The following is a 13538-nucleotide window of genomic DNA, read 5'->3' as shown; positions in this document are numbered from 1 at the left end:
CCATGCTGTACATTACATCCCCAGGACTTTTTATTTTTATTTTTTAATTTTTAAATTTTTTTTGGCCACGCCACATGTGGGATCTTAGTTCCCCAACCAGGGACTGAACCCGCGCCCCCTGCCTTGGAAGCATGGAGTCTTAACCACTGGACCGCCAGGGAAGTCCCTGAGAATTCAATTCTGATTAATGTAATATTGTTGTACATAGACTAGCAGCTTTTTAAGAACCTAAATACAATGACATGTACTCAGTTACTAAAGATACAGTTAATCTTTTTTTTTTTTTTTAATATTTATTTATTTATTTGGTTGCTCCGGGTCTTAGTTGCGGCAGGCGGGCTCCTTAGTTGTGGCATGCAAACTCTTAGTTGCGGTATGCATGTGGCATCTAGTTCTCTGACCAGGGATCGAAGCTGGGCCTCCTGCATTAGGAGCGCGGAGTCTTAACCACTGCACCACCAGGGAAGTCCAAGTTAATCTTTCTTTCATGATAGATGCTAAAGAAATTTTAGTATCCAGCCTCTGTTGATGTTATCATAATTTACAATTAGTTGTTGTTGTATCAGAAAAGCATAAAACTGCCTGTTAATAAAGTCCTCTGGTGGGTAAAGAGCCAGACGGATACTATATATCGATTGGAATCATGTCTAGCTAATGAGGAAGTGTGTTACCTTCTGTTAGGCCGTACGTTAGTCCGTACCAACCGTACGTTACAAGGACTCCTCTCCTAACTATTAAATTTCAAACAATGACGTTAGATCAGATACTAATAGAAAGATGAGACATATGTGTAGTGGTCAATAGCTCCTGTTATGGATACGTCAATACTACATCAGAAGTTAAAACCTACCTAGGTAGAATTAGACAACTGGCTACGAAGTCTCCCTGAAGTGCCAGTTCCAGACCAGGTTTCAGACTTATTCTCCTGAACTCCTAAGGGAATGAGATCTAGTTTTACTATTAAAGTTTCACTTGTTACCCCTCCTATTTTAACTGAATTGGTTGCACCAAAATGGGGGACCAAGGGATTGAGATCTTAATCATACGAGTCTCAGGTCCAGGACTTGGAACTCAAATATTTCTAACTTGGTATCCATTCCCCTAGATTTAGGCAGCACTATGCCCCATTTCAGCCGGAAGTAGCCAGAGTGGTCGTCACCCCGTTCCCTGAAAGATGTGGGGAAAGATAAAAGTGAAGTGGGGATTAAAACCGAGTCCCCTTAAAACCGAAAAAAAAAAAAAAAAAAAGAGTTGTACGTACAGCACAACTTTAGAAACTTCCTACTGAAAGTGCTTCTTTTGCTTCTTCAGCATCTTCAAATAGTCGCCCCCTCCGTCTTATGAACAGCTCTTTTGGAGGTCTGAGGTGAACCCTTGCTTGTCAGTGTGCGGTCCACGGACCAGCATTGCATTGCGTGGGAGTTTGTTAGAAATGCAGAATCATGAGACCCTCTACAGACTAACTGAATCAAAATCTGCATTTTTACAAGAGCCCAAGCAATTTGTATGCCCACTGAAGTTTGAGACCCACTCAGCTAAATAGCCCTCCCCTCCCCTTTCTTATATTATCTTGGATTGCCTTCTTTTAGTGGGAGTAAGCAATACAAATGTGTTGTATGTGTACCTGCTTTCATCTGTGTAGGTGGAGAGAGAAATAGAACCATATTTAGTGTAGAAAGCTCACTTTTCCCCACAGGGGTACTTCCTGTAGCCAGGTAATATGTTTGATTGTCTCGCACATGAGTTGATATTTCTAGCTCTGCGAACATCTAAAGTATCTAGTCTCTTGGCTATGATACTGTTTCCCGCCCCCCCCCCTTAGAAGCAAATTAGCCATCTGCAAAAGATTCCAAAAGCAGAAAGGATGAGTCTGCAAACAAAGTGGCATTTTCAAGGCGGTCACTATAATTACAAGTATCTTACAAGCCTCCACTACATGCAAGATACTGTGCTAATTGCTGGTAGTATAAGATCAATTATATTGGGACTGTGCCTTCAGAGGATAGGAGTTGTGTAGAATAAAATTGTGCTTGCAAACACTGGAGTCAGAAGGTCTGCACTAGATCACTACCATCCACTTCCTAGCTGTGTATCCTTAGACAAGTTACTCAGCCCCTCTGAGCATCAGTTTTGTCAACTGTAAACTGGGGTTGATCACAGTGTCTTTCTCACTATATAGTTAGGAGGGTAAAAGGAGATAGTGCATGTGAGGTAGTTAGTATATTTCATGGCATCTAATAAGCACACAGCACTGTTATTTACATACATAACAACATTTATTCACTTAACTTAGGGCAAGTGTCATTTGAGAAACACTGTAATAGAAGTATGCATGAAGTTCTCTGGCAATCTCAGGGAAAAGAGCCGTGCCTAAGTTAGGAAGGAAGAGTTGTGTAGGGTTTCCCAGAACATGTGATTTGGAGGGTGGATTTTGAAGGATTAGTCAAGTCCACCAGGCAGAGAAGAGATAGATAGGAGATAATCCAAGTGCAGAAAATATCAAGTACCCAAGTCCAGAGGTCTGAAAGTTTCTATCTGGGCAAGAGCAAGTAGTATAATGGGACCAGAACGGACAGGGTGTGGAAAGAATGACTCAGAAAGGTTAACTGGGACCATGTCCTGGAGGGTTATGTGTTGAATTCTGTGTTTGAATTTGACAAAGCAGTGGAGAGCTAGTGAAAGTTCTTCCACTATGTGGAAGTGGGATAAGAAAGAATCTATGTTAGAGACTCTCAGATGTCTTTCCCTTTGCCCCATTTCTCCTAACCTCCAAATCCTACTTACTAGCTGCCTGCCATGGCCAGATTTCATCATATTCAAAACAAAATCCTTCCCTTCAGAATCTGTTCTCCTGCCTGTATACCCTCTCCTGAACAAATAGATAGCATTGCCATTTCCTGAGTTCTTCAAGCTGAAAATTAATAGTCACCCTTGAGTTGTCATTTTCCAGTAGCTCCTTCCTCTGTCACGTCCCTGGTCTCTTCCCTCTTCCCCCTCCCTGCCCTGGACAAGTTAATTTTCTGCTTCTTGAATCCTGAACCCATCCTTTCTTCTTACTTATCACTGCCCCAGCCCTAACAGAGCCCTCATCTTAACCCTCCTCACTTCCTCCAAAATGTCTTGAAACAAAACTGGGCTTTATTAGCCCCTGATTGCCTTCAGGTCACCGTCAACATTTTTTACATGACAGATTACACCCTTCAAACATGCTTCCTATTTTACTTGTAAATTCCACTAAAGGGTACTTTCCTCATCTCATTGTTACTAAATTAACATTTGGCGTGGAAACAACCAGGCTGTGACTAAGCACATTTAATTTTATTGAGTGGAATTGCACAGACTTCTTGTTAGCACTACTTGTTAGAAATCTTAGAAGATTTCTTTCCAATGGCATCACCACCACCCTTTTTGTAATTATATGAACCAGCTGGATGGGAGAATAAATTGTTTCTTAAAATGCTCTGGTGTCTCTTGACTAGGAACTTTGATTGTACTGAGTCACATACCCAAGATTAAAAGGGTACACTTTGGAGCCCCTTCCAGCTATTGTATCAAACTGTCATTTCCCAGACTTTGGATTCAGGTTTTACATTTGAAAAGAGATTTCAGAAACAGTGACAAAATGCTGCAGTTTCTCTTCTTGTTGTTACAGAATGACAATATGGTGAAGCATATTTGGTTAGTTTTCCAGATCAGTGCCTGTGTTCCTCATAGTTAAATAATAATTTTAAATTGTAATATAGTTCATTTACTTAGTTACCAGACTGTTGGTCTTCCTATCTGGGCTATCTGGTCTCTTTGGCTTCTTTTTTTTTTAAGAAAAACATGATTTAAATGTAGAAAGGGATAAGTTGTTTCAGGGCAAACAGAGTTCACCTTTTTCCTTTATTTTAAAAGGAATTCAAACTGTTGAATATTTTTACAGCTGTTTCAAAAATATCTACTTAGTTTACTAATCACTAAATTCCTTCTGAAAATTCTGTAGGAGCTCAATACCCACAAATACACTACTCTGTAAAAGATAACAGGACACTAACAGTTTTCGCATTTCGTAGTTTCCTATTCCTCATTTTCTCCATTGTGAAAATTTAACATTTCTCTGAAAATGTTCTTTGTTTTAATTGACTACTGGAAGGAACTTTCAGGTGTGATTAATCCTATAAATATATAAACGAAGAAAAGAGTATATATGTATATGGTAAATTAAAAGACCATATATGTATATAATAAATGTGTGTGTAATTAAAATATCAAAGGGCTGGTGTTTATACATGTATTTTGTATGCTACTGTAATGAAAATTAAATTTAGCATATGATAAAATAATACAAATAGGGAAACTGCTCATTCAGAATTTGCCATTATTAGGCAAATCCATATCTTTATATATAATCCTTTCTATTAAAAGGACTTCTGGGAAATTGAATTCAAGCTTTTAAGTCACTACATACACTCATGCATAGGCACACGGGGACCTATATTTATACTCTGCAAAGAACTTGGGAATTGTCACTTAGCTGTTCTACTTTGTGATGATTTGGCCTTAATGTTTTTCACCAAAAATTTAGATATAATATTTGTAGATATTTCTTGATGAACAGTTACTTTCATTTTAAATTGGAAAATAATCTTCTTGCATCACGTGGGAGAAAATGAAACTGATTTGTGAAAAAAATAAATGTTGATTTTTGTCTTTCAGACCTGAAGATTATCGGCTGTAGGAGAAAGAAAATTTCAGAAAATGACAGTGCGGTGATTGAAACTTCTTCCTGATGAGTTTCTCCTTCCTACAGGGCAGGGTGAAACAATTGCTGCCTTTTGACAAGAAACCTGGTATGGGTACTGAAGGTTTGTGGGGAAAGGTCAGGAAGGGATATTCCTTCAACAGGAAATTGCAAGAAAATACATTATTTTATAGAATTGTTTTATTATGTAATCTGATTTGAATGTTAATAATGATGATAAGAATAAAACTGCTTACTTGGTTAACTATTCCATTTCTCACTTAATGAAAAAACCAAACTCTAGGTAGCACTGCAGTTAAAATTGCCAAGTGCCCATTCATGCAGATTTCCTCACGTTCCAGCTCCCTGTTTTTGACACCTGGGAAAACAAGGCCCACCTTCACTTTTCTTTTCAGTGACTATTTTATCTAACCTCGCATCACCTGAGTTCATCCCTCCAGCTCAGTAAGGTAAGGTTTGTCCTGAGGTATTTTCAAACTGCTTCACTTTTTTCTATGTCCCATAGAGCCTCTTGGTTTCCATGACACCAAAATAACAAAGTAATGCCTATCTGCTCCCTAGAAATCTCACTGCCCCACCCGTGACGCTGTTTGCAGACCCCACACTGTGTGTCCATATCTCTCCTGTTGGCTCCTATTCACCTCTGTGCTGGGCACTGAGATTGGGCTGCTGCGATCAATGTGTCCAGCAAAATCTCCTCCCTGGAAATTAAAATGCCGAGACACTGCATTTGGGCATTTTTATGGTAGTTTTCTTCTCTCGCCCTAGCCAATCAAGGAGTGTCTCTGACCCCTTCTCCCGTCCATGCAGCAAACATGTACTAAGTGCCTGCTATATGCCAGGTGTTGGGGAAACAGAAATCACACATGTCTTCCCCAACACCTCCATGCCCCACTAAAGAGCAGACTGTCTATCACAGGGCGGAAAGGAGCTGTAGATAGATTTGTAAATAAGTGCACCTGGGTGTCAGAGGTGCTGATAAAACTATGAGCTGTGATATAAGTACATTTAGGGGAAAACAGCATAAACATTAAATGTAAAGTACTGATAGTAAGCACCTGCTAATACGCCAAACACAACTGCTTTATATAAACTAAAATTCATTTAATCCCTGTATCACCCTATAATGTACATCGTGTTACCTCCCCATTTAAAAATGGGCATGCTGAGGCAGCAATAAGTAACTTGGCCAAGGTCACAGAACTGCTAAGTGGCAAAATCAGGTTTGGATCCAGGCAGTCTGCCTCAGAAGTCCGTGGACTTAGCCGCCACTAGATGAGAAAAAGGGAGTATTTATGTATCACAAATTCTGTAATAAAGCAAGCATGACCTGGTACAGGTCAACAGCTACCATTCAAGGAAGTGGCAGTTACAGTTTAAACTATTGGACCAAAAAGAAGCTCCAACCCTTCTGATGTGGTGATCTTGGGTGTGAGCCAGTGTGAAATAAGCCTCCAGCTCCCGGTGCAGCAGCTTTCGTAGGGAGGAATTTTTGTCTGGTGTATCCCAAGCACCTAGAACGATGCCTGGCACATATTTCTTGATTGAGACGGGCTCACTGAAGGAAGCCCTTGTTTCTAACACAGCTGCAGGATTTGAGAAGGTGAGATCATAGCGACGTGCCTTATAATACTATTGAGCCCGGTCATCATACCGTCAGCCCTCCACATCCATGGATGCAGGGGGCCTAGTGTATCACACCATTGTACGGATGGGACTTGAGCATCCTTGGATTTTGGTATCTGCAGGGAGTCCTGGGAACCACTTCCCCATAGATACTGAGGGACGACTGTATTAAATATTCAGTGAGAATATTGAGACTGATCACCATAAACCTCATTCTCACTTGCTGTGTGAGAGTCCTTTTGTAGGGGGAGGCCTCGCCTGAGCTACAGACCCACGTAGACCTAAACGGGCTTATATTGCTGGACTGAACTGCTCCTCCTGCTGTTGGGAGTTAACTCCATTTTGCATTCGGAGAGAACCAGAGCAAAGAGGCTTTTGCACCAAGTGGCCTCGAGAAGCAGAAACTATCAGACTTCCCAATCCTGCCCATTTGCCATTGCTTGAGAGTTTAACAGCCAGACCTGTGCATTTCCTAGGAGAACACAGACACAGGTAGACAAATAAAAATCAAAACTCGCTGTGTGGGACCCAGGAACTTGAGGCGGGGAAGACAAGCTGAACCGCCAGAATTGTAGCTCCAATTAAAGTAGAATGAACAGAAGAGAACTTTAAAAAATACGAATATATGAATACTTACAGAAAAAGAAGGAAACCCTAATTATTCCAACATCACATGGGAAGGAAAAGAAAGCTGATATATATATATATATTTTTTTGTTGTTGTTGTTGTTGTGATGTGTGCCTGTAATGTGCAAATTAGTGCAGATAAGGAATCAAGTCACTAAAACCAAAATTATATTTGTCCATATGCAGTTTTTCACCAGGTGCTATGTGTTATGCTATTAACACCAGGTAAATGTGAAAAACACCATCCAGTTGAGCATAATGACCTGTGAAAGAATAATACACAACACCTTGTCTCTCCATTTTACCTATATGCATTGCCTGCTGTGTCTCCTCAGTAAAACATTAAGTGTCCTGATTCTAACAGCAAAGGAAAAAGGAAAAGCCTTAAGTATTGCGGAGTTTTGAAACATAGAAAATGTGATTTTGCAGTAGCCGGCGGGCATAAAGTAATCACATTAATGAACACGGAAACAACACTAAAAAAAAAAAAAGAAAAGAGCTTAATCTTAACCTCCCAATAATCACCTGCTTTCTGGGGCACTGAATACCGAAAAGCACTCATCTGCAGTTGGTAAGGTTAACTGCAAACCTCCTGCAGCAGGAGAGCAGTTTGTGTCATCTGATCTCAGTGGGTTCCCACAAATAGCTTCTTTTTGAGAGGGGGCAATTAACAAAACAATAAAAGAACTATTGTTTCTTTAAAACAGCAACCCAATTATTTTCTCTCCTGAAGGAGAGAGAAAAAACATATTCAGGCCAATGAGGAATAAGAGGAACCAAGCAGGCTCAGTTGGGGATGGTGCCACCTGGGGCTTCCTGGATCCAACGCACCATACGCAGAGTTTGGGGTAGGGAAGGGTGGGCCCTTCTATGACGCTTTAGTCCCCTCTCAAGTTTCTGAATTGCCATTTTCCAGGTCCCCTTTCTGTCTTAAGCCCATTCAGAGGAACGGAAAGCAACAATAAGCCGCAGCCATCTACCTCTGGTTTCCTGTTTCATTTGAAAAAATATAATCTTCCTCCCAGCTATTCCCCATGGTTCAAAAACCACAACTCTTCACTATCAACACCTCTGCCGAGCAAACCGTGTCTTGTCAAAATAGCGTTCTATATTTAATATAATGTTTCCTTATTAGGAACTTGTGATATTTAAAACTGTGATAGTTTTCTTGTATCACTTACAAGATGGTATAAGGTTTGAGCTTTTCTGCCTCAACTCCATTTTTCCCATAAACCCATAATCCATCACGCAGGGATTATTTTTTAGGAATGCATATGCCGCGTTATAGGACAGACGGGTGTACTCACCGTAAATCCTGGTTTAGCTCCTTCTTCCATCAGGTGGACTCTTCATCCAGGGTCCTACGAGGTCACACTGGCTCAACCCCAGCAGAAGTCACCACCTAGGATATACTGTACAAAAGTCTGGTGCCATCCCTTTATCATACCTGGGTTGGAATAGGGCCCACCTACTAGTGACGTCATTGCCACAGCCTGCCCTCATCTCCAGGCCTGGGGTATCCCCAGGGTTCCATTAGGACCTAGCAGGTGGGCCAAGATAGAGCTAAATTCTAACGCAGGTCTTTAAAGCCATCCTTTACCCAGAATGCAATCCTTTCTTTTCTCATCCTACTTCCTACTCTAAATTTACAAAGCAAATACTAAGAACTATGGGCAATGAGATTGATAAATAATGTCTCTTTGTTTAGATAAACTGGGCCACAAGCTGGCCCAGAGGCTAGGGTCGTAGTGATGAAGCAATGCTGTCATCTTTAAAAGTGACTGAAGAGCAGAATTTTGTTTTACTTGTCAGGTTTAACCCAAACGAAGGAAGTTTTTTAAAAAAAATGCATGTAAATTGCAACGATCAGATTCTTACTAGAGTCCCTTCCTCTCCTTTCTTGCTAATTCCCTCCTTGCCAGATCCAGGCACCGTCACTATGCCTGTGCCCCATCTTTTTACTATGCTGCATGATTTGTTTTCCTACCTTCTCCTGGAAAAAAGGTTTAGTACCACAGTCGGCCAAGAACAACATTAAATGTCCAGGTGTCTCCTGGCTGAAAATTCTCCCATAGACCGGGTAGCAAGTTCTGAGTCTGCAAAGCCTAAAAGCCCCAGGAGGGATTTTGCTGCCTATCTCTACAGTGCTAAGTTTGAATTGGATAGAACCCTATTTAAGAAGGTATGATCTTTCCAAGACAGACATTAAGACTCCATATCAACTTAAATACAGGTTCTTGCAGAGAAATAGCCTCTCTCCCTCCCCCTCTCTCTCTCTCTGCTTCTCCCCAAAAACTTAAAATAAGAGAGTTGAGTAGTTTCGCAGCATCACTACTGCTCAGGGCTTCTTCGCCTTAGATGAATGTTAACCTGAGATCAGCTACCAGTAAAACAGCCAATCACCCCACCTGAGGCCAACTGTTATTAGGCTGGCTGCCAGGAAGGTTTAGGATACATTTTCCACATGAAGATGGCATAAACAGGACCACTGAAGGAGACACACATTTTTGCCAGTGCCATTTGGTCCATGAGACGCTCTTTGATTTTCAACAAATCTTTATTTCAAGTCTGGACTTTGTTTTCACTGCCTTCACGTTTCAATTCCAAAGTTAATACCTATTAAAGTCTTGCAAACAGTGGCTGCCAGAAGAGCATCTGTTGCTCATGGCACACCTGTGCTTTATGTGTTGGGGTTATGGAGCTCCAACTTGTCAACCTGTATTAAACCATTGAGAGTCAACACTTTAAAATGGTGATGCCATCTGGCATCTTCTTTACCAATCGTGAAACTAAAAAGGGTTTTTATTTTACTTGTTTTGAATTTTATTTTATTTATTTTTTATACAGCAGGTTCTTATTAGTTATCTATTTTATACATATTAGGGTTTTTAATATTTAGAGGAAATTCTGAGCATAAAGCCTATCTGTCTTTTACTTTTTGGCAAATTCACAAAGTCCAAATAAAATATTTTTATAAGTTGTTAGAAAAATATTATCAGTTACTTTATTATTATGCACTGTTACCGGCACAGTGGATATGCAGAGCCAATGAATCATGGAGAAATACGCATATGTGTGTCCTTCAGAAAATCTAATCTGGAAGTCTAAACCATGGAAGCAGTGATTAATTAGCCAGCTCTCTAGTCTATATTAACAAGGAATCAGCTGCTCTGTTGCACAGTCATTCAACCAATATTTATGTTCCAGAAACTGTTCTAGGTGTTTGAGATGCATATGTGAATAAAAGTTTCCTGCTATCATGGTGTCCCATTGTGATTTATAATAAAAAAAAATATATATATATGTACGTTCTATAATTTGATATATATACTTGATATATACATATACTTAATATAGATACTTGATATGTATATATATCTGATATATGTACATATACTTGATATATACACATATTTGATATATATACTTGATATATATATACTTGATGTATATATATACTTGATGTGTATATATATATATATATGTATATATATATATATATACCTGATATATATCTATATATAGATAGATATTTGGTCTTCATCCCTGTTTCTGGCACAGAGCTCTTAAAAACCTCGGCATTTCCTAAGTGAGGAGAGCCATAAAGGTGTCGTTTGTTATGTTGATGAGGTGCTTTTGGACCACATCTAAGGATGACAGGGAGGGGAGAGGAGCTGGAGTTTGAAATAATCAACGACAGCCAATGATTTAGTCAGTCATGCCGATGTAATGAAGCCTCCATAAAAACCCAAAGGTCAGGATTTTGAGAGCTTCCAGGCTGGGGAACCAAAACACATCCACATGTCAACGTGCTGAGCCCCAAACTCCATGGGGACAGAGACTCCTTTGCTCAGGCCTCGCCCTCTGTATCTCTTCATCTGGCTGTTGATGCGTATCCTTTCCTATTCTTTGTAATACACCAATAATCAAGTAAGTAAACTGAAGTTTACTGCGTTCTGTGAGCCGCTCTTGCAAAGTAATCGAAGACAAGGAGGGGGTCATGAAAACCTCTGATCTATAGCAGTCAGTCAGAAGCACGGGTGGTAACTTGGCCCTGTGACTGGCATCCGAAATGAGGGCCTTCTTGTGGGACTGAGCCCTTAACCTGTGGCATCTTATGCTAATCCAGGTAGATAGTGTCAGAACTGAGTTAAACCTGTGGGACACCTGGACAGCTTCCATGGAGAGGGAGAGATCCACGAGGTTATATCTGGAGGAAGAGCATTCCAGGCAGTGGGAATAGCAAGATGTGATAGGACATTACCTGGCATATTCCAGGAACAGCAAGGAGTTAGCATGGCCTCCCACAAAGTCATTCTGGAACCCAAACACCCTCCATCTTATAACTCCAGCCTCCTAGAAGACCTCGGAGTCCCCTGCATTCGGGTGGCAAATGGAAAAGAAACAGGTAGACAATACACACATACTTAACTCCCTTGACTCAGAAGACACAAACATATTTCATAGGTTGAGAACATGTCACGTGGCCATACTGAGGGAGTCCGGAAATGAGAAAATAATTTGTGCTCAAGAAGAAGAGAATATAATTTTAGCTGAAGCTAGCCTGTCTCTAACACAGCAGCCAATATGAATGATCTGGCACTGGTGTTGGGCTGCACCCTGCAGGCCTGCAAGCCCTGTACTCACCCAGCTTCAAGACAGAAGAGCCCAGAGTCAGCGACAGAGACATCAGTGGTTTAATGGATGGGGGAGCCTACCTCTCTGAAGCGAGGTCCTGGAGCGACACCCCGCCACGTGCGGCAGACCACGGGCAGGACAGGGCGCAGTCTTCGCTCCCAGGGGGAATGCGGAGATTGCCAGTTACAGGGGGAATTGACCTCGGGTTGGCTCATCGGTTACCAGGGAAATTTGCAGAGGGGCACGCCTCTCACCACCCCTTGGATAAGAACAATCACGAGCTGGGGCCCGGCGCAAGCATATAGGAAGGTCAGTCATGTGAGTGGGGTGTGGGGGAAGCAGGCACCGGTCGATCAGGGGACGTACAGAGAGCAAGAGAACAGTCACCTTGAGTGGCCTGACCGTACAGAGTGTCTCTTTAGCGATACCAGATTTAGGGAGATGAGAAGGCCAGTCTTTAATCAGTTAAGGGAAGAATGTATGGTCAACAACTCCAGGCTAATATAGGTCCCTAATGAGTGACAAAGCAAGTGATTGATTCCAAACACACCTGATACTGCTGCAGTCAGTGCCTGCTTTGATAGGTGCAAAAATCCAAAAAAACAAAAAAAAACAAGTAATGTTAGGGTCCAGAAATGGTGTCCCAGCCATAATCTTTCTGGTGACCACAAATGTCATCATTCAGCTATCTAGAAATATGACAGCAGAAACCATCAGCCTATTGGCACACTGCCAAGCTGCTGGGTAGATGGGTGACCGGGTTCATGGTCTTTTTAATCACTCTCCATTCTTGAAAGCTATCTTTAAGCCATGCAGGTATAGATCCAGTTCCTTCAGAAAGCACTCCAGATGTGGACTGTAGATATTTCAGGAGAAGAAAAGTAAACTTTCCCAATGCTGTAGACAGACTGTTATTGCTACCTGTACAATCAGCTTTTGAATTGTATCCAGTTTTCTGGCTTTTCTGTGGCCTGTGGTCCTTCAAGTTGTGGCTCGCTCCTGATTTGATAAAACATGCTCACACTGGAGAGTGGAATCAGAGATAGAACTTGTTGGCAACCCTCCAAGAACAAGAGCAGGTGGTGACCAGTGACAATGGAGATTTAGTTAGCAAGGCTTCTACTCGAGGTGTCCAAATCTGATAACTGGAATGTTTGTAAAAAGAACTCTATTTGTGAAGTTCGATCCTTTCGGCCTGCAAACTTGTCAGCTCAGAAGCATAATATAACCATATACATGAGAAAGGACAGGTAAAGTGAAAGCACATGAGTTTTCTAATAACCAAATCCTCTTCAATACATCTATTCAATAACTGAGCACATTCAAATAACAATGATTTCTCAGAGTGAAAGCTGAGCTGGTTAACGATTTTGTGACATGAGTTTTAGGGCATAACAGGGATACGGTTTTACCGGAAGTCACTGAATCTGGGCCAGACGACAGGACAGTGAAAAATGGAGATGAATGTCTTCGGTAATTATACATATCTTTTCTATCTGACTCAGTTTTGTTTTGTTACCATACAAAATTCATTTTAGAGCTGAAGAAAAGATATTTTTACTTCTTTGGATTCCATTATAAAACTTCTTTTAAGTTAGGTTAGAAAAGTTGAATTTCACTACATTGGTCATGGTAATGTTTTTAATCAATAAGATAAAATGCAATTAAACATTCTAGAGACAAACAAACAATGAAATATGGTTATTTATGCCAGTGTATGTTTTTTATTACTTAGCAAGATACAGAGAAAAAAGTAAATCATTACTAACATTTGTGCATTTAGAAATGCTACCAAAACAAGCAAATCATCCCAGCCCTCCTACTGCCCCTTTTATTCTGCTTTAAAAAGTATCCTGCCTCCATTTTCCTAAACATCAGTGACTCATATTTCTTCATTCATTCA

At 40.8% G+C, this 13538-nt stretch overlaps 1 protein-coding gene across 2 annotated transcripts in view; it reads left to right on the top strand.

The window, feature by feature from the left end:
- MRPL13 (mitochondrial ribosomal protein L13) overlaps nucleotides 1-4991 on the top strand; it is a 44273-nt gene extending 39282 nt beyond the window's left edge. For both annotated transcript variants that reach the window (XM_068525666.1, XM_068525665.1), the window contains one exon: nucleotides 4699-4991. In XM_068525666.1, coding sequence (XP_068381767.1) covers nucleotides 4699-4720 — 22 coding nt within the window. In that variant the 3' untranslated portion in view covers nucleotides 4721-4991. The remainder of the gene's footprint in view (nucleotides 1-4698) is intronic.
- The last annotated feature ends 8547 nt before the right edge of the window (nucleotides 4992-13538 follow it).

This window comes from Eschrichtius robustus, chromosome 17 (genome assembly GCF_028021215.1).
Source record: "Eschrichtius robustus isolate mEscRob2 chromosome 17, mEscRob2.pri, whole genome shotgun sequence".
Taxonomy (NCBI): Eukaryota; Metazoa; Chordata; class Mammalia; order Artiodactyla; family Eschrichtiidae; genus Eschrichtius; species Eschrichtius robustus.
The sequence above is the reverse complement of the archived record's forward strand: the minus strand, read 5'-3'. Positions and strand labels throughout refer to the sequence as shown.